Source organism: Poecilia formosa, unplaced genomic scaffold, assembly GCF_000485575.1.
Source record: "Poecilia formosa unplaced genomic scaffold, Poecilia_formosa-5.1.2 Scaffold97, whole genome shotgun sequence".
Lineage (NCBI taxonomy): Eukaryota > Metazoa > Chordata > Actinopteri > Cyprinodontiformes > Poeciliidae > Poecilia > Poecilia formosa.
The window spans coordinates 241052-261129 of record NW_006800036.1 but is presented as its reverse complement, the minus strand read 5'-3'; the positions used below and the strand labels follow the sequence as shown (position 1 = coordinate 261129).

At 40.0% G+C, this 20078-nt stretch overlaps 4 protein-coding genes across 6 annotated transcripts; 2 read left to right on the top strand and 2 right to left on the bottom strand.

Annotated features, from left to right (window-relative positions):
- Positions 1-25: 25 nt before the first annotated feature.
- On the bottom strand, positions 26-1988 carry LOC103142441 (anamorsin). Its single transcript, XM_007558499.2, has 4 exons — positions 1906-1988; positions 1093-1214; positions 802-883; positions 26-710 (listed from the first exon to the last, which is right to left on the bottom strand). The coding sequence occupies exons 1-4, from the start codon at positions 1945-1947 to the stop codon at positions 600-602; spliced, it is 357 nt and encodes a 118-aa protein (XP_007558561.1). The 5' UTR covers positions 1948-1988; the 3' UTR covers positions 26-599.
- Positions 1989-2215: 227 nt separating this feature from the next.
- Positions 2216-8622, top strand: LOC103142516 (protein arginine N-methyltransferase 7-like). The gene is made up of 13 exons (XM_007558611.2): positions 2216-2422; positions 3415-3644; positions 3719-3899; positions 4968-5095; positions 5193-5331; positions 5409-5492; positions 5583-5630; positions 6073-6162; positions 6781-6942; positions 7308-7382; positions 7597-7757; positions 7908-8004; positions 8126-8622. Exons 1-13 carry the CDS (start codon positions 2231-2233, stop codon positions 8282-8284), a joined length of 1746 nt encoding a protein of 581 aa, XP_007558673.1. The 5' UTR covers positions 2216-2230; the 3' UTR covers positions 8285-8622.
- A 156-nt stretch (positions 8623-8778) lies between these two features.
- ciapin1 (cytokine induced apoptosis inhibitor 1) lies at positions 8779-14907 on the bottom strand. Of its 3 annotated transcripts, none has more exons than XM_007558493.2 (9): positions 14824-14907; positions 13188-13350; positions 12765-12908; positions 12107-12186; positions 10846-11014; positions 10665-10741; positions 9853-9974; positions 9562-9643; positions 8779-9470 (listed from the first exon to the last, which is right to left on the bottom strand). In XM_007558493.2, exons 2-9 carry the CDS (start codon positions 13342-13344, stop codon positions 9360-9362), a joined length of 942 nt encoding a protein of 313 aa, XP_007558555.1. In that variant the 5' UTR covers positions 13345-13350; positions 14824-14907; the 3' UTR covers positions 8779-9359. The 3 variants fall into 3 exon arrangements, with proteins under 3 accessions (XP_007558555.1, XP_007558558.1, XP_007558557.1); XM_007558496.2 differs by having other exon boundaries at positions 10665-10738; XM_007558495.2 differs by lacking the exon at positions 14824-14907 and adding an exon at positions 14489-14708.
- A 200-nt stretch (positions 14908-15107) lies between these two features.
- Positions 15108-20070, top strand: coq9 (coenzyme Q9 homolog (S. cerevisiae)). The gene is made up of 9 exons (XM_007558492.2): positions 15108-15215; positions 16565-16763; positions 16901-17024; positions 17322-17464; positions 18085-18169; positions 18245-18349; positions 18667-18822; positions 18976-19029; positions 19726-20070. The coding sequence occupies exons 1-9, from the start codon at positions 15158-15160 to the stop codon at positions 19759-19761; spliced, it is 960 nt and encodes a 319-aa protein (XP_007558554.1). The 5' UTR covers positions 15108-15157; the 3' UTR covers positions 19762-20070.
- Positions 20071-20078: the final 8 nt, after the last annotated feature.

Sequence of the window (20078 nt, the reverse complement as noted above, 5' to 3'; positions counted from 1 at the left end):
ACCACATTCTTGGGGTTAAATCCAAAGAGTTGGTCTTAAGTTTATTTGTAATAAATGACAGAAAGTGAAATGATGGCTTCATACATAAATAAGCTTCAGTTCAACAATTTCAGTGCAACTTTCTGCGTTTTGATGGAGATCACTGCTCCAGCTTTGACAACGTCGAAACATGATTTAAACCCCCAAAAACATTTCTATTCTGATTAGTTTTAATGAATGAAAAAAAAGACAACTGAGGTAAAAAGTTTCATTACTAGATTGCCAGAAAAGATGCTGGTTTCACACTTGCATTTTCTTTTGACCCATGAAAAATCTGGCATTCTCTCAATTCAGGCACCAAATCGCATAGATATATTGATCGCAAATTTCAAATTTTGAACGAGTTGTTTAGGTTCTCGCTTGTAAAACAAATGACTCTCCTGTCCAGTCGTGGCGGCGTTACGGTGCCTCATGGTAAACAACATTGCAGTGGAATCAATGTCAATATTTATGGTCTACTGAGAACCCCCAGAGGAGCCGACGAGTTCTGGGTGGATGGAAAACAGAGGAATGTTAAATGTCCTGAAGTGAGAGCAGCAGAGAAGTGGAACGTTTTGGCTTCAGGCGTCTGTCAGCGTGTTGTTGTCCAGGACGATCTTCTCCCCTGGTTTGAACGCTGGCATTCCCAGGTATGGGCAGCTGGCACAGCGGAAGGCATCACCAAGGTAACACTAGCACAAATAAAATACATCAATATTATTTTAATAATTTGGAAACAGGAGTCGACGCTTTGATTTTTTTTTTTTCCCCCACACTACTCACACTTCCACACGCAGACTTTGGTAGGTTAGTTTTCTGGCTCTCTTTGCTCTCCTGCTCCAACTCTTCAGCAAGCCCACATGTGCTGCACAATGACAGAACATAATAAATCATATTGAAATATTAACGGTCTGAAACGACGTAGTGAAAATATATCGGATGTAGATACACCTGGAACTCAAACCAGCTTGTCATCTGAGAGCAGCCCAACCTTTGACCTCTCTGACCTGACAGCTTAGAGCTTGAAGTGAAAAATGACCTAGGAGGGTTTTAAAACGCAAGGCGGGACCTTACCAGTTCTTGCAGGCTTTTTTCTTCTTGCCAGTTCCTTCTCCGCAGCTTGAAGCTTTAAGAGAAGCTGCGTCCGGCTTCTTTAGGTCGTCCTCATCGAGCAGAGTGTCAGAGTCCAACAGATCCTGCAGCAAATGGAGCAGCGTGGAGACAAACCGCATCAAGAGGCTGCAGCTACTTTATTCACGCTCGGTTTGTGGAAATAGCCTCTGATAAACTAATAAGTATGTTGCTATAATGTTGCACAATTTTACACTAAGTTTATATTTCAAACATCCCTCAGTAAAATGACTCATATTTACCATACTTTATATTTCACATCTAAACTCGTCTTAAAATTATTGTTGGATAATTAGCTTCATGTCGTCACTCTATGTCTGTATACAGTAAGCCTCTTACTTCTATTTGGTTCTGTATTATCCGTAATTTTTCAAACTCAACTCAGGAAGGTTGCTGTGTTTACATGCAGTATTTTCAGCTTCTTATTCAAACAGCAAAACAAGTCAGAAACTGAACAACAGTCCAATAATATGACTGAGTCACTTAAAAATACTCCAAAAATGATGTGCTTCTTTTGTGCAATTAGGATTTTCAGCTGTTTAAACCCAGTTTTAACAAAATGTCATTAATAAAGTCCAGGCTCTTATTTCCAATACAGCATTTTCTGATGATATTTCAGAGATTTTTGTCTGTCATTCTACAAGCTGGATAAAGCATGCTCATTCAAAGGTCCTGGCTTGCCAACACAACTCGTTAACCACAAATTAAATCATACCTGCAGTGGTTTTTGAAAAATCGAATTGCCTTTGAACTCACCACGTCATCGTCATTCATGTCGTTTGCTGACAGCATCCACATTTTCTTAGTGTTGGGATCCAAAGCTGGTTTCTCTGCTAAACACACAGATNTAAATCACTTACATTTAGTTTGTCATTTACTTTTGAACTAAGCTGAGGAATGACTCGCTTATTATGTTTTTTGTTGTAATTAAATTTACTCTTTCTAGAGGTTTAATAATGTTCAAACCTGTATTTCCTTCTGGAAATATTTGCTGCCGATCCACTTATTTAACCATAACCTCTCAAGACATTTTTGCGAACTCATCAAAAGTTGTTTCTAAAGATGTGGGCGTCTGTTTATTATGAGGGAAACTAAAAGCCGTTATTTTTCTTCTTTCTCAGTGGCTTCATTTCATAAATATTCTGGTTGTGTTTTAACAGACGGCGACATGCAAGAGAAGGCCAACCTGCTGATCACAGAGCTGTTTGACACCGAGCTCATCGGGGAGGGAGCTCTGCCCAGCTACGAGCACGCTCACCAAAACCTGGTCACGGTTCGTCCAAAACCTTCCAAACTCAGTCCGCTCCTTCGCTGCTGCTCAGACAGACGAGCTCTAATGGGAAAAACTGTGAAAGCAGAAACGTATTAGAGGCCATTTAAGCTGCAATTGAATTCTTCTCTCGCTCATACATTCATTATTCCCACACAAACATTTCCTCACAAATAGAAATGGTATTGGTTTTAGAAATGAGTTAAAAACCATCAGTAGTTTCTAGAGAAAATGCTAATTGTTTTATTCAGGTAACGTGAAATAAATTTTAATAAAGCCTTTATATAATTACATGAATGCTGAGATAAAATTAATAAATCTTCTTAAAAGAAATCTTTAAAAAAAATCTGTTGTTTTTGTTTATTCTGTTTTTAAAATATTTGAGAAAAAGCGATATACTTTATATACAGTAAATTATAGTTATTGAAGATGCCTTAAATTAGCATTTTGTGCCTCTTTGGAAGCGTTTTCTCATTGGTTCAGGTGTTTATGTAATTGGCCAATGACTGTCCACCTTGTTGCAGAGTAAAGGTTGCTCTGTGGCCAACAATAAGTAAGATGTGATCTAATTTCTCTTCGACTTGTTGTTTCATTTGGCCTCAGAGTGAAGAAATTAAGTAAGTTTTTCCTCGTCTTTTGTTTGTATGAATATGTAAGATATTTTTAGGATTTCTGTTTTAAATTGAACCTCAGCACCATTTAGTAAATACATGATATGTTGAGTAAAATATTAGTGCAGATAGTTTTTAGAGCAGTATGTCCATTTTTATACCACCTGCTATTGGAGATTTCTTTCTTTTTGTTTTTTTTTTATTCATGTCAATGGCACTTTTCCTGTAGAGGGCGCTTGGAAAGTATATTAAAGATTTAGACCTCAAACTTTTTTTTTTTCTTCATTTTTGTCCAGATGAAAAATGCTTGCACCTTTTTATTCATCCGTCAGCTTTTCATTTAAACCTTTTTTGTCTCTTTGTGGTTTCTCTCTCTGTGTGCAGGCGGGCTGCGAGGCGGTGCCTCACCGCGCCACCGTCTACGCCCAGCTGGTGGAGTCGGAGCTGCTGTGGAGCTGGGCCCAGCTGCAGCCAGCGGAGGTGGAGGGGGCCCGTCTGGTCCCGCCGCCCGCCATCGGCCGCTGCGCTGGCGCTCACTCGGTTTGTGACGTCCAGCTGAGCCAGGTCTCCCCCAGCAGCTTCACCCCGCTGAGTCCTCTCTGCGCCATGTTCAGGTAGAAGCACCTTCTGCTTCTCTCTTGTTTCCGGCACGCAGTCGCTGCTCACGCCCGTCTGCGTTCCTTCCCAGTGTGGACTTCAGCAAGCCGGTCAGCAGTGCCTTCCAGTCCCACTCCACCAGCTTCGTGGCTCGGGCCGGCGGTCGGGCTCAGGTCGTTCTGTCCTGGTGGGACCTGGACATGGATCCCAGCGGAGCCATTGTGTGCAGCATGGCTCCCAGCTGGACGTACCCACAGCCGGCGAAGGCCCCGGTGAGTAACTGGTCAGAGCTTCAGGAGGCAGATCTGTCCAGAGCGACGACTCTAAAGCTTGTTGGGGGCAAAAGATGTGCAGAAGATTTAAGACACACGAGTTTAACAAACTGAGTTTAATTTGTTGCCGTTTCTTAAAGTGAGGGATTTCAAATTGTTAGTGCAATGAATTGATTTATTTATTGCTCACCTTTTTTGTCTTACCAGCTCCTCGATGTTTTTTATCGACAAGTCTTGTGTTTTTAACCTCCATCAATTGAAGCAGTGGAATCAAATGCCACACCTTCTAGTTAAATATTAATTGTTGGTGTGTTGTTGTTTTTATTGTGACTTTCTATAAAATTAATTTCCCATTGGGACATAAATATCTGAGTCTGAATGTGTGAAACTTAAGGTCCGGGGTCCAAATCCATCCCACCATAGCTTTTTTTATGTGGCCCTCTAAACTCCAGAGTTCTTAAATATCATCATATCAATTAAATCAAAGAAGTTTTTATTTGTTTACTGCCAAATTACAGATCAGTCCGTCCAGTTTTTCACAGTTTTCTGATAGTTGAAATTCATGCAGAGTCAACAGATTCACACATGTTTTTTGTGTGAGTGCATAATTGTGAGTTTATTGCAATTTCCCACAAGAAATGGTCAAAAATGTATGGTCGCTAACTCCCGCCTGCAGGTGGCAGCATTCCTTACTTCTAGCACAACGCTCCCTGAGCTTCATGTAATGTCAAGTTGTAGTTTGTGATCAGGGTGGTGATGAGTAACAAACATTTTTAAAAGTAGCTCTACAAAATCAGTGATTTTGATTACAAAAAATTCACAAAAACAATCTTAAAATCCTGGACGGACCGGTCAGTGTGAAACGATGTTCAATATTACGTAGTTTATACAAGTCACTGAATGCAGACAGAGATTTTCTCCATATTTTAACTGTTTGTTGATGAGTTTTATCAACACATCCTGGCAAAACTGGCCGTTTGAAAACATCTGTGACGTAGATTTGGCCCAAAATGGAAAAACCAGCTGTAAGTTTTTCCAGTAAAACCGAGTCCTGCTGGTGTGTTTTAGTGGCGGGATCACTGGATGCAGAGTGTTTACTTCCTGCCTGCAGAGCGCCAGGTGGCTGAGCGAGAGGAGCTCAGTCTGACGGTCTGCCATGACGACTACAGTCTGTGGTACAGCCTGCAGCCTCACAGGTCCGCTTGGACAGCTTCGCTTTGTCATTACTTCCCCTATTAATCGACGTGTAGCGTTTACCTCAGTTCAGTGAACCTCTCTGTCTCGATGTTTCAGTCTCCAGGACGCCCAGGCTGAGACCCCGCCGCCTCGGCCGTGTTGCACCTGTCAGGCTCACCTCGTCTGGACTCGGCCTCGCTTCGGCGAGCTGAACGACAGACGGCGTACGGGGAGCTACGTCGCAGCTCTCCGCAGTGTAAGCGAACGCCGTCGTCATGGCCGAGCGTGCACGATCGCGTTTGTGTGCGTTCATTAAAGCGGTGGTCCCTCCAGGTTCTGAGCGAGGACAGCGTGTGTCTCTCTGTCAGCGATGGAAGTCTGCTTCCTGTGTTCGCTCACATGCTGGGAGCCAAAAAGGTACGGCAGCTCCTGCAAACCAAATGTTGCTGCTCAGATTCTTGTATTAATGTTTTTTTTTTTTTTTTTGTGCTCTTGTTCCTGACTCAGGTGTTCAGTTTGGAAAACTCCAGAATGTCCAAACAAGTTATTGAGGAGGTAAAACTACAAAGTTATTGTCTGGAGGCTTTTGTTTGGTGCCAAATGATGTGATGGTGATTAGTAGAGGGACATCTTAATTAGCTCTTTGGCTTGTCAGCAAGCTTTGGAAAGCCCTGGTCTTTATTCATGACCATAATCAGTTTAATTCAAGGCGAGTTGGAGCTGGAATGAGTCCAGAGGCATTTGAAGACTGGAGCTGCAAACTCCTGATACACATTATAATTAACCCTCATTTTCTGGATGCTTTTCTTTCTTTTTTTTTTGTTTTTTTTTGTTACCTAAACCTAAATCAGGGGTCAGCTACCGGTACCCTCCAATAAAACGTCTTTGTGGTCAGACCTGTTGAATAAATGCTACATAATCGAAACATTTTTTTTTTTTTTACAAATGCGTGTAGAGAAATGTTAACTTTAATTAATTTTGTTAATTTAATCTGCAGGTGTTGGAAGCCAACTCTAAGAAAGGCGGGGTTGAACTGCTGGAGATCAGGCCTGAACAGCTCACCAGTCAGGACCTCAGAGGAGAGCAGGTGCCGCTTTTGATGACGATCCCGCCGTGCAGCAGAACATTTCATTTATTTGATGATTTAACAACAGAGCAAGAGGATGAAAACAGTCATTTTTTATCAGAAAAAGCATCTTTCACTCTGATCTTCCTCTCTGAACATCAAGCTAGTACCAAGTTGGAAAACATATGATAAATTCATTTTTAGTTTTTATTTGTTAAATGGGTCAAAACGCAGATCTGCCATATTCGTCGTCTTTCACTCTTTTGGAGTTTAGTAGAAATCTAGCTATATATTTCTTTGATGGATGAACAAGGATAATCTTGTAATCTCTCTTGGATTCAGGACTTCATCAAACAACCTGCAGTCATTTTCTTCCTCCGTTTGGTGTTTTAGTCCTCAGATAAAAAAATAAATAAAAAAAAGAAAGTTTGGGCTAAAATAATCAGACAGCCAGACCTCAAATAAAAACAATTTACAGCTCTATTAATGAGTTGTTTTCTGTTTATTTTCTGTCCCATTTAAAGCAAAGTAATCTGAAAGTAACTTCATTAACGGTTCATTTATTTACAATAACACGCTACAAGACCCAGTTATGTTTTTAAGTTGATGATCTTAAACCTGGGGTTACGCCTCCTGCAGATTTCCGTCCTGATGGGGGAGCCGTACTTCAGCACCAGCCTCCTGCCGTGGCACTCCCTGTTCTTCTGGTACTGCAGGACCGCTCTGGCGGGCCTCCTGCGGCCCACTGCCACCATCCTGCCCTGCTCTGCCTCCCTGCATGTTGTAGCCGTGGAGTTCCAGGTCAGACAGTCGAGCGATTGATCAAATATCATCCAAAAGGCAACACAAGTTGTTACCAGAACAATTAAGCTTTTATGCATTTCAGTTTTGAGTCGTAGAAGCTTGATGATCTGAGATGCCAGAGTGCGACTCGGTCACTTCTAAAAAATATATATAATTACTTTAAAGTTATTTTAACGTGCTAGTACTAAATGATATCTCTGACTTGTATAATTTTGAGCTCATTCCTAATAGAGCTGTTCCTTTGTTTCCTTTGAAAGACTTCAGGTGTTTCCGTTTTTGCTGAAAACTGGCAGGACTTAAAATAAATTGAAAGCGAATCCATTAAGATTTTGAAATAAATTATTGTTATTTTTGTTTGTTAGGATTTGTGGAGAATAAGAGCGCCGTGTGGAATATGTGAAGGCTTTGACGTCACTCCCATGGACGAGATGGTGCAGGTAAACATTAAAATCGAGGTCAAACTAAAATTTAACAAGTTATTTATTAGTAGGGTGATGATTTAATAACAGTACCACGTCAAGGTGTGTTTTTGTATTTGAAAATGTGCGCCTGTGTCTTTAAATCACTCATGAGAGGAAACAAAAAGTGAACAGAGTTCATAAATCTGAGCTGAAGTTGCAGAAGGTGGGTTCAGGCTGTGTGTTTCCACAGCGCTCTCTGGATTTCCGTGAGTCCCGTGAAGCGGAGCCCCACCCGCTGTGGGAATATCCATGTCGAGCTCTCACTCACCCCACCGAAGTCATGACCTTTGACTTCACACAGTGTGTCCCTCAAGAGCCAATCAGCAGCCAGGGCTTGCTGCCTTTCATAAGGTAGAATCTTCTTCCTTCAGCTTAGGGGAGAAAATGTTTTTTTGAAACGGGTTTGTTGATGTTTTAGTTTAATTTTCTTCTACTGTTGCTTAATTTATCCAGAAGTTAGCGCTTGGTATTTCTGTTGAACGGTTTAAAAATCGGTTTCAGGACGGGTCGATGTCACGGTGTTGCCTTGTGGATGGACTGTCACCTGACTGATGATGTCACAGTCAGTGGGGGTCTGACTCAACCAATCAGTGAGCAGGTATCTTCTTCTTTTGTCATCTGTGAAAGCATGTCAGGAAACACTCTTTAAAATAGTCTTTTTCAAATCATCAAAATTTGTCCGAAATCTGATGGCAGGCGTTTCTCTGTTTTCCCTGCAGGGAGACTGCGAGTGGAGTCGACACAGGAAGCAGGGAGTTTACTTCCTCAGGTCGGCGTGGGACAGTTTAGGTGACGGCAGGACCGGCGTGTCGTACAGCTTCACGTTCGAGCCCAGCTTAGGAGACGTCAAGATGGACTTTAGCATCACGGGTCACTGATGTGAATCCAAAACTGACTGAAAAGGTTTTACCTCAAGTCTCTTATTTAGAGCATATTTAACTGTGTGTTTACAGTTGCTGTAATGACAGAAGTTACCGTTTGCCTTTTTTTTAACGATACGTCAACATCAGGAATTCTCAGGGCCGAACAGGCTTTGATATGAAGACGTCAAAACCTCCTGCACAAGTTACTCTCTCCAACAGACCCACTGTTGTCTTGTTTTATAGTGAAAATCAGACATGGACTCGTTTCTGTAAACTCTTAACTTTACACAGACGAAGAAAGCAAAGTTTGGAACACAAAACAAAAAAAAGAGTGGAATAAAACAGTAGTAACATCTTTAGGTGCCCTGAGAGTCCAATATGTTTCCACAAAGTTATATCACACAATCGTTAAAAAGACAGATCGGTTACCGACAGGCATACACTGCTGGCAACAGCAAAGGACGACAAAACCTGAAGTATCAAATCTCTACACCACATTCTTAGGGTTAAATCCAAAGAGTTGGTCTTAAGTTTATTTGTAATAAATGACAGAAAGTGAAATGATGGCTTCATACATAAATAAGCTTCAGTTCAACAATTTCAGTGCAACTTTCTGCGTTTTGATGGAGATCACTGCTCCAGCTTTGACAACGTCGAAACATGATTTAAACCCCCAAAAACATTTCTATTCTGATTAGTTTTAATGAATGAAAAAAAAGACAACTGAGGTAAAAAGTTTCATTACTAGATTGCCAGAAAAGATGCTGGTTTCACACTTGCATTTTCTTTTGACCCATGAAAAATCTGGCATTCTCTCAATTCAGGCACCAAATCGCATAGATATATTGATCGCAAATTTCAAATTTTGAACGAGTTGTTTAGGTTCTCGCTTGTAAAACAAATGACTCTCCTGTCCAGTCGTGGCGGCGTTACGGTGCCTCATGGGAAACAACATTGCAGTGGCATCAATGTCAATATTTATGGTCTACTGAGAACCCCCAGAGGAGCCGACGAGTTCTGGGTGGATGGAAAACAGAGGAATGTTAAATGTCCTGGAGCGTGAGCAGCAGAGAAGTGGAACGTTTTGGCTTCAGGCGTCTGTCAGCGTGTTGTTGTCCAGGACGATCTTCTCCCCCGGTTTGAACGCTGGCATTCCCAGGTATGGGCAGCTGGCACAGCGGAAGGCATCACCAAGGTAACACTAGCACAAATAAAATACATCAATATTATTTTAATAATTTGGAAACAGGAGTCGACGCTTTGATTTTTTTTTTTTCCCCCACACTACTCACACTTCCACACGCAGACTTTGGTAGGTTAGTTTTCTGGCTCTCTTTGCTCTCCTGCTCCAACTCTTCAGCAAGCCCACATGTGCTGCACAATGACAGAACATAATAAATCATATTGAAATATTAACGGTCTGAAACGACGTAGTGAAAATATATCGGATGTAGATACACCTGGAACTCAAACCAGCTTGTCATCTGAGAGCAGCCCAACCTTTGACCTCTCTGACCTGACGGCTTAGAGCTTGAAGTGAAAAATGACCTAGGAGGGTTTTAAAACGCAAGGCGGGACCTTACCAGTTCTTGCAGGCTTTTTTCTTCTTGCCAGTTCCTTCTCCGCAGCTTGAAGCTTTAAGAGAAGCTGCGTCCGGCTTCTTTAGGTCGTCCTCATCGAGCAGAGTGTCAGAGTCCAACAGATCCTGCAGCAAATGGAGCAGCGTGGAGACAAACCGCATCAAGAGGCTGCAGCTACTTTATTCACGCTCGGTTTGTGGAAATAGCCTCTGATAAACTAATAAGTATGTTGCTATAATGTTGCACAATTTTACACTAAGTTTATATTTCAAACAGCCCTCAGTAAAATGACTCAGATTTACCATACTTATATTTCACATCTAAATTCGTCTTAAAATTATTGTTGGATAATTAGCTTCATGTCGTCACTCTACGTCTGTATACAGTAAGCCTCTTACTTCTATTTGGTTCTGTATTATCTGTAATTTTTCAAACTCAACTCAGGAAGGTTGCTGTGTTTACATGCAGTATTTTCAGCTTCTTATTCAAACAGCAAAACTAGTCAGAAACTGAACAACAGTCCAATAATATGACTGAGTCACTTAAAAATACTCCAAAAATGATGTGCTTCTTTTGTGCAATTAGGATTTTCAGCTGTTTAAACCCAGTTTTAACAAAATGTCATTAATAAAGTCCAGGCTCTTATTTCCAATACAGCATTTTCTGATGATATTTCAGAGATTTTTGTCTGTCATTCTACAAGCTGGATAAAGCATGCTCATTCAAAGGTCCTGGCTTGCCAACACAACTCGTTAACCACAAATTAAATCATACCTGCAGTGGTTTTTGAAAAATCGAATTGCCTTTGAACTCACCACGTCATCGTCATTCATGTCGTTTGCTGACAGCATCCACATTTTCTTAGTGTTGGGATCCAAAGCTGGTTTCTCTGCTAAACACACAGATGTTTGCATTTATAGACATTAAAATGACCAGATGCTGCTAAAGTTGTTATGAAGATGATGACTGAATGAGAGACCATCTTTATAAACTTACCTGGCTTCGGTGTCTTTTTCCCAAACGACAGTTTGAGCTGGCTGGAGGATCCCACCTCGTAGTTGGGTTTGGAGGCAGATATGCGGACCCTAGTCAGAGTGTTTCCTTGGTAACCAGCGGCTGCTCTGAGGGAGCTCAGTGCCTCCGGACTAAGCTCTGTTTTACTGACCTGAATAAAGAGACAGCAGGAGGGTCAGCAGATCTAAGAGGGGATTAAACACAGGTGACCTTGTGATTGTTTTGTTTTTTTTAAACCTGTTGATTATTTAGAGGTGTATTGATAGCTGTTTTTTCCAGACTGAGTACAAATGTGAGTACTTCAGTTTACATACTTACTGATTCCAAGTAGTTAACAAGTTGGTGCTGAAACATCACACAAACACATTCACACAGAATAAGCTGGCTCTTCTTCTTTATAAGCCCAGAGTCCCAGCTGACTGATAAATAAAACATGACATACAGTGTTGCATTCATTTAAAACACATTTAAAATAATAAAAGATTTACATTCTTTACAAGTTTCCTTGAACATACAACCACCAAACATTTCAATTAAAATATAAACTAACAAAACAATACATTTTAGCCCTGCATGTCTATGATAGCAGAATTTTATGCTCTTCTTCATGTTTGGAGTTCTGTTGGTTGTGCTGTGCTGCAGCCACCGGCATCATACTCTGAATGCGTTTTCAATTCATTGTTTAATTTACTTTTATCAAATCACTCGTGTTAAAAGGCTCACATTTCGCCCCTCCTCTTGACAGACTGCATCTTTTTCTACTATCCTTTGTGTTTTTCTTGAAACTTCTCCAGACTACAGATATTTTGGCTCCTTCTACCATCTAACTTCTCCCACCTCCATTATTAATAATAACAAAAATCAGCCAAAGAGTAGAAAGGAAGCAATAAAAACTCAGATGCACGAGCTAACTTACAAACAACTCGTACTCTTCCACTATCTTTCATCTCTTAATCCAGCCACCCTGTAGTTTACCTACATGGTGAGTACTTGCAGAGGGAACAAACTTCAGAAAAAAAAAAACAAAAAACAAAACGAACCAAACTAGGTTTTAGCAACAGTGTAACCACCAAACCACTGAATTAATTCTAGTCACGGCTTGATATTCTTATTTAAACTCAGTTTTCGTTCTCTTTGGAGTGATGGCATCTATTTGGCTAATAACTCTGCCATGTTCATCTCCAGTATAATCACAGTAGATGATAAATTGGAACATTTTACTGAGCCCTTGCTTTTCTCTCACCTCTGTTACCGACATGAAGCCAGACAACTTCAGAGCCGACATGAGTTTCTCTGCAGTTCTCATCGTTTGTGCTTCTGTGCCTGTAACACAAACACAGTTCATTTAGAGAACGGATAACACAATAACCAATCTTGGGCTTTTCAGCAGGATTGTGTTTATAAAAGTTGTGCTGTACGTCTTCTGGTAATCTAACATTCCTAATGATTCTGAGGCCTGCACCATAGTAACACTTTAACACATATTTAGCACCTTTTCAAACCAATATGAATGGAATTTAAACCTGTATCATGTCAGATATGTACTAATTTTTTTAAATCACATATTTATATTGTAGCACAGAATGAATGCAGCATTGCTGAAGACAAACGTCATCCAGACAAGAAATTTACATTTACGACAGACGCGAAAAAGCTACTTTCTTAGTTATAAATCTTACTGGATGCACACATTGCAAGTGAAGGATAACAAATCCAGTTTGCCAGGTGCCCTGATTTCTTTTTTATTTTTAAGTTACACATGTAGTCGAACACTATAACCCCCTGGGTATTTCAAACAAAGATGGCGGACAAAAGGGTTTCTGGTGAGGCTGCGTTAGGCACAGAGACCGAACTCCCAATAAGAGACTAGAAAGCAACTTGAAAGGAATGATTCATCTTACCTGTGACTGGTTCATCCAGGAGCAGCTTCCCACCAGGTCTCAGCACTCTGACCATCTCGGCTAAAGTGTCTGGACTGTGGATGTAGGAGCAGTCGGCCAGAAGACAGGAGAGCACCCAGTCAAAGGAAGAAGCTGCATGAGAGGCTGTGATGAAGAAGGAAGAAATACAGTAAAACTTTCTACTCATGCCTTCAACAGAAAAATTTTATTGTCTAGCCCTTGTTATATTTTCTTTGTTCATATATATCTGATTTTAAGATATCAGTCCCGTTAGAACTCAAAACAGGGTAAACTTTACTAAAAAACTTGGCCATAATCTGGATGTTTCAATACGGAATAATCATTTTAAGGACGAATACATTGATGTTTCGCCAGTTAGACTTAACTGGGTTGAATAATTAAATTGGTGGGCGACTGACTCACAGAGCGACAGTCTCTCCATGTTCTCCACGGAGACTTTTCCATCTGCACCTACTGCTGCCCCAAGTTCCTCAGCATATTGCTTCAAGGTTTCTGGTGTTGACGGCTGAGTCCACACCAGCAACACTTTGTCTCCTGCTTTGACGCCAAGGTCGGCCATTATTTCCTGGGGAAAGATTAATTAAAGTTGGTCAAGTTTTACATTTTCTTTTTTTTTTTAATGTGATGGTTTACAAATCACTTTAAAAACCAAAACAAAACAAAAAAAAATTGGAAAATTTTCTAAAAAATAAGGTTGCGTCACAACATTTAGGACTCAATCTGAACCTGCAGATTGGGTTTCAATTCTTCATAATATGTCAATACCTTTAATTATAATGTTCAAGCAATACAGAAACAACACAAAGGTAGGCAGTATTTATATATCAACAAAACAAAATAGCGGGAGAGGAAAATGACAGGCTTGCTGTTCTTTTCCTTGATCTGTCAACATCGTCAACCACCAATTTTACATCACGTGGCCCTTTGAGCTCAGACCAATATCCCAACGTAGAAATGCATGACTTTTTCAGGTCACTCCATCAACTGCATTATTTCCAAGAAGGTTTAATTATAATTAGCCTTTAAAAGTTATATGCCACCTTTAAAGAAGTACATTTTTGTTTGTAAAAAAAAAAAAAAAAAAACCCTATGACTAAAATATAAACCCTGGACTTTCTCCGTTTATGGTTTCATCTTTTGGGGTTTGATATTTTTTAATAATTGTTTTATTATATGTAAAGCACAGACTACTCAACTAGACGCCGGTCAGGATCCAGATCAAAATGATCAGATCAAACTGGCTCCATATCAACTCTTTTAGATCAGCTTTTAGATTTCTGAACTCCAATCTTGTGAAAGGCCTCAAGCCTGAAATGTCTTATTTAACAAATGCATTTTCTAAACAAATACAGGAGAGTGTGCACACTTTACATTTCTGCTTCTCTCTAGCAACCAGGTGCCGTTTGGGGTTTCCAAATTCTGTATGTATATATATATATATATATATATATATATATATATATATATATATCAAATAATAATTACATACTTTTTAATACTGCTCAGATTTGGAAAGATGGGAACTAGAGAATGATATTTATCCAGTATATATGATGGTCCCGACTACAGTTCAGAATCAATGTGTAAGTTTTAAATACGGATTTAGTGTTTGGTAAACATTGCTAAATTATGTGAAGCATTGACTCTGCCCAACAAATTAGCTAATGGCTAATGTACAAATAAAAGCTTGAAGATGAACTGACCAGTTATCCAGAATGTTCTCCGTCAACTGTGTAACAAAGCCGCAAATTAAAATCCTCACTTGGTGTAAACCGAATACTTTTAGTATCAACAATGATACACCAAACTTATCTTTGGTGAAAGTCTTTGTTACTAAAAACCGACGCAATGACGCAGTTTGTAACCATTAGCGACACTTCTGAGGTTTTTTGACACGTTGTTTAGACAGTGAGAGCCCGGTAAAGTTCTACCCCAGGAAAAATAAATAAACGTTTCTAGTTATCGATGTAAAACACCTCCAAGAAGTAACTTTAACTAATTAAAATAAAAACTAAAAGGATTTCTCTCAACGACTCACCTGCTCTTCTCACGGCACTTACACAAAATAAGTCGTTTAAGTGAGTTGAGGGGGGAGTGTTTCCGGTTATTAACTTTCAAAATAAAATATTTTTAAAAGTTTAACATTTTAAAGAATTTAATTCAAACAGAGATAATGTGGTGATGTATATTTATTACTAAATATATAATTATTCTTTTGCATAATATTGTGTTTCATGTACAAAAAAATGAGTAATATTGATTTTAATTTAAAAAAATTTTGGCAGTCAAGTTTTGTTTTAAAATAAACTTCCGGTAAATTTGCGTCGCGGTGAAGTGACGCAGCTGTGAACCTCCCAGTTGTGCAGCTTGTTATGGCGGCGCTTCTGAGAGGACTGCGAGCTGGAAGGCTCCTCCGAGGGCTATCCAGCGGTAAGACAAACTCGTTCTTGCTTTGTTTCACCGCAGAACACACACACACACACACAAATCAAAGACACGCCTACAAATCTTTCTGTTTCAGTTTTACGTTTTGAAAAAAAAAAAAAAAAAGCCAGAGTTTACGTTAGCCAACCGAAGGTGATCATGAAGGACAGTAAACAGGTTACCTTTCGGAGGCGTACGCTTTATAAAAATGAAGAATTTAAGTAATAAAATCAGACATATGTTAATCGTATTGCAGTGCATTGTAAGCATGTTAGTCTTTACAGCTGGGGGTTGGGGGCGTGCTTTTCTGCAGTTATGGCAAGCGTTGTTTCTAATAAATCGGCTATATATAGCTGAGTATACTTGTTTATTTTCTTGTTTCATAACAAAATTTTCAACGGATAGCACAGATGCAAATATAAGCTGGGATATGTCAGTATTTATATTTGAGCGTAATCTTCTCTTTTAATCTTTAAAGGAGTCATTCGGAGCAACAATAGAGAAAAGTAGAATAAAGCTTTATTTTGTCTCACAATATACCATGTTTATGGACATTAGCCTTTCGTTCAAGCTGAAGTAATTGGTATTTACTTATGAATTTTCTTATTAAAATTGTCATTATGTTCAACAATACTAATGCTAGTTTTCTTAAATTGTGCAGCCATATTTTTTATGACCTTATTGACTAGGAAAAAAACTTTTTTTTTTGTATTTGACCCCAGATTACTGATCCATGGCAAGGTTTTCCCCAGAAAACGTGCTAAACCCGGTGGTTGGGTCGCTCGGGCAGTCATTCATCCGGTGTCCCGCCATGTTTTTGAGTTAAAAAATGTTTATAGTTGACAAGAAGTTTGAAAATATCACTTGATAATTATGTGTTGCTGAAAGAGTGGAAGATTAATATCTGAACACCACCTATAAAGTCTTAAAAAAATGCAAGCATTTAAAAGAAAACTTAAGTCAATAACCAATGCTTAGCCTGGTGGGGGCACAAGTAAAGCCTGGTGGCCCGCCAGGCTTATAATACGCTGGGGGAAACCCTGTATGAATAATTTAAAGCTGTTGTCTTCTTCCAACTTGATTGGGTAGTAGTAAAAACTGTGTAAACAAATTAAAGGTAAATTAAAATACAAACACCAGTAATCTGAAAACAAATTTTAAACAAGAGTATTTGTTTACGTATGTTATATTTAGTTGCTGAAATTCAAAGACATCTGTGTTGAATGAGTAACTTGTTCAGGGTGCATCCCGCCCATGTGAGCAACAACATCCCAGCTCAGACTTTTGTTCTTCATGGAAAACCCTAATAACCGAGTTGATTAGGAGATTGAGTGAAAATCTCTGCCCTCCTCCAGTGGTCGCTGCACCGACATCAACAACCCCTCAGTGCAGCAGCCTGAGACGAGGCTTCCACTGTGCAGCACTGAGACTGCAGGACGAGTCCAAATCTGACAAACACTCTGCATCTTCGTCCTCCTCCTCATCATCATCATCATCATCATCCACAACCCACGATGAGTACACCTCCCAGCAGGATTTTGATCCAAGCAGCGGGTCAGTCATTAAGAAGCTGTTTGCGAGTTCTGCTGCTGTTCCACCTACTGGACAGTCTGCCTCAAAATGCTAATGCGAACAAGTTTAACTTATTGTGCTTCATTCGTTGTAAAATATTACTCTGTGTTTGCACAAAGTGACCAGGAGCAGGACGAGGACTATGAAACGGAAGAGCAGCTGCAGGCACGAATTCTGACGGCGGCTCTGGAGTTTGTCCCGTTGCACGGCTGGTCCATGGAAGCCATCTCCGCTGGTGCTGAAGTAAGATTTAAGCAACTTTCAAGTATATTTACTTTATATTTTTTTAACTACTTCTATCAGCAGTTAAAATGTTATCTTGACTTCTTTTGAATGTTTTTTTTCCCCAACACAACAACTTCACCTTTGTAAGGCTAAGCTAATTTTTGAAACAGTTGTTTAATTTGAGACTATCTGGATTTAGACTAAGTGCAACAATTGGAATTAACAGGAGTAAATTAATTACATTATGTTAAAGGAGGCTTCAGGCTATCTTTGAAGGGTCAGCTCATGTTTCTGTTGTTGCTGTGCTGCCCCCAGGCTGTGGGTTTGTCCTCTGCTTCCACTGGGATGTTCACCAATGGAGCGGGAGACTTGGTCCTACATTTCATCTCCCAGTGCAACTCCAAGCTGACAGAGATCCTGGCTGAACAACACAATGAAGTCCAGCTGGGTCAGGCAGAGTATGTATGCACAACCTCACTGTGCATTTCAGAAATAAAACTTTTTAGAGTCTGCAAGAGACTTGAGACTTTACTCATCGACAGGACAGCTCCAAAATACAAGCAGACCTGAAGTAGACGTGTTTAGACGAGGACATTTTGATGTTTTAGAATGATCTAGTCAAAGCCAAACCCTACATCAAGCTGGGAATGTATGTTGAGACTTGAGGATTAATGTTTTCATGCTATCTTGCTGCGTTGAGCTGCTTTGCAAAAAGAGGGGGCAAACATTTTAGTCTCTAGGTCTGCAAAGCTGATGGAGACACGTCCCAAAAAACATGCAACTATAATTTGAGCAGAAGCTGGTTTTCCAAAGTATTATCTCAGGAAGGCTGGATATACATGTATGCCACACAATTTCTAGATATTTTCCTGTAAGACATTTTGAAACCTTGCAGTCTTTCCCTCCCACGTCACTCCTATGCATTACTTTGGGTTGATCTCTCACATAAAATGTAACTTCCGTTCAGTGAAGTTTGTGGTTTGGATTTGAGAAAATGTTCAAAAGTTATAGTACATCTACTTTTGTGAGGCTTTTGGAGACGTAAACCCAAACTCCCCGTCGGCTATTTTTGTTGCAGACCAAAGAAGACGGCTGACTTCCTAAGAGATGCGGTAGAGACCAGGCTGCGGATGTACATCCCCTACATGGAATCCTGGCCACAGGTAACCATCAGCGCTCAGTCCCAGCAGAAACGGTAAGAATTGCATTTCATCTTTTTCTTGCTGTTGCGTCTGTAGGCGATGAGCATCTTGCTCCTTCCTCACAACATCCCCGACAGCTTGAAGCATCTCTCCACCATGGTGGACGACATCTGGTACTACGCAGGGGACCGCTCCACAGACGTGAGTGGATCCTCCTCTTCTTCTGCTCATACCTTCCTCTCCCCCTTTCATCATCACCCCCACAATATCCGGCCTGCTACGTCTCAGGTTATCCCGCCCATCACCGAGCCAACTTTCATGTCTTCTTTCTCTCTTATCTGAAGGAATATTGATTCTTCAGATTTCTGTACCTCACTCTTCTGCATGTTTTTGTTTTTGTTTTCTTTTTAGTCTGCATATTTTGTCTTAATAAATGGTAAATTCATATGCGACAGTAAAGTCTATTTCTTTCTCAACAAAATGTCAAAATTATTTTTCCGTCTGCCTTCTGTCTGAAGATGAACTGGTACACGAAGCGGGCAGTGCTGACCGGTCTGTACAACGCAACAGAGCTGGTGATGCTGCAGGATTCCTCCCCGGACTTCCAAGACACCTGGACCTTCCTTGATAACCGCATTCAGGACGTAACCAACATGGCCGTCACGGCAAAGCAGGTACAGAAGAGTTGAGGCAGAAAACATTCAAATTTGATCACTCAAGAGAAAGAGATGAATCTCTCTCTTTTAGTAATGTTCTGAATGTGTGAATGAATTAAAAACTAAAATACCTGTTTGAACGACGTGGCATAGTTTTCTTTTTCCCTGTAGATGCAGTCGACTGGTGAAGCTGTAGCGCAGGGTCTCATGGGAGCTGCAGTTACGGTGAGTTTTCAGGGTGTGTTTTCTTTTTAATCAGCGAATAAAACTACTGTAATCATTATGGCTTCTCATGCATATCTCTGACCTTTCCTTGTTAAAGGACATGGTCTATTTTTTAACCGATAGGCTTTTCTGTGAACATCCACATGATGGCAGCATTGGATCTGCAAAACTGCCTCAATACTTCAAATTACAACACAGCTGTAGAGAAGGAAGAGGGTTTTTGTTTGTCTTTTTTCCAAATATAGTTGTTTGAATCGCCTTTCCTCACTCTTCCTCTTTATGCCCTGGCAAGACCTTTTAGTCCAACAAAAAATAGACAAGATTAAATTACAGAATGAAATAAAACTATCCATACGACCAGCTCTGATTAAAAAGGTTCCTGTTTGCATCTCAATGTATTCAAAAAGTAAATTTCTATCCCTCACCCCCATCTATTTGGCTTAAAGCTCTAACAAACCCTCTGTGAACCTGTCATTTGTCAATTACTGCATTTATTCTGGAGCATTGCACCTCTATGTCTTAATTTAATGAGTGTTTTGTTTTGTTTGATAGTGCTACATACTATGTTTAATTATTTTTAATACTTAGGTACATGTGAGTGTTAGTAGCTTTGTAGATAATGATAAATATAAGTTGATCTGAGATAATGTGACCCATTTTTAAAATGTTATTTTTTTTATTTATTTATTTTTTCAGTTGAAGAACCTCACAGGACTGAACCAGAGACGATGATGTGAAACATTTCTGAGGCCCATGAAGCCCAACCATAATGCCATGAGCTGAGGATGGTGTGTTTTCTGAGGGGGAGATTGCTCTTGTCTTTTCGGTTGTATGGTATGGCTGAAGGAATTTCGCAATTGATTTTAAGAACACAGAAACACCCGATTTGTTGAAAGTCCTCTGTATATTTCAGTTCACCTTCGGTATGAGTGGCTTTCTTTTGTTTTACTCAAATAATTTTTTTTCCTGTTGTATAGAAGTACAAGAACAGACTCAATTTGATTGTGGAATCATAAGCCAAATAAAGTAGTGTATATTCAACACATGTC

Coding starts and splice junctions, on each gene's coding strand:
- LOC103142441 (XM_007558499.2), bottom strand. CDS start 1,947: ATGTGGATGCTGTCAGCAAACGACATGAATGACGATGACGTG. Junction 884..1,092: donor AAAAAAGCCTGCAAGAACTG/GTAAGGTCCCGC, acceptor GTCATTGTGCAG/CACATGTGGGCTTGCTGAAG. Junction 711..801: donor CAAAGTCTGCGTGTGGAAGT/GTGAGTAGTGTG, acceptor TATTTGTGCTAG/TGTTACCTTGGTGATGCCTT.
- LOC103142516 (XM_007558611.2), top strand. CDS start 2,231: ATGAGGGAAACTAAAAGCCGTTATTTTTCTTCTTTCTCAGTGGCTTCA. Junction 6,943..7,307: donor TTGTAGCCGTGGAGTTCCAG/GTCAGACAGTCG, acceptor TTTGTTTGTTAG/GATTTGTGGAGAATAAGAGC. Junction 8,005..8,125: donor CTCAACCAATCAGTGAGCAG/GTATCTTCTTCT, acceptor TTTTCCCTGCAG/GGAGACTGCGAGTGGAGTCG.
- ciapin1 (XM_007558493.2), bottom strand. CDS start 13,344: ATGGCCGACCTTGGCGTCAAAGCAGGAGACAAAGTGTTGCTGGTGTGG. Junction 10,742..10,845: donor GAAAAAGACACCGAAGCCAG/GTAAGTTTATAA, acceptor CTGTGTGTTTAG/CAGAGAAACCAGCTTTGGAT. Junction 9,644..9,852: donor AAAAAAGCCTGCAAGAACTG/GTAAGGTCCCGC, acceptor GTCATTGTGCAG/CACATGTGGGCTTGCTGAAG.
- coq9 (XM_007558492.2), top strand. CDS start 15,158: ATGGCGGCGCTTCTGAGAGGACTGCGAGCTGGAAGGCTCCTCCGAGGG. Junction 16,764..16,900: donor GATTTTGATCCAAGCAGCGG/GTCAGTCATTAA, acceptor GTTTGCACAAAG/TGACCAGGAGCAGGACGAGG. Junction 18,823..18,975: donor TGGCCGTCACGGCAAAGCAG/GTACAGAAGAGT, acceptor TTTTCCCTGTAG/ATGCAGTCGACTGGTGAAGC.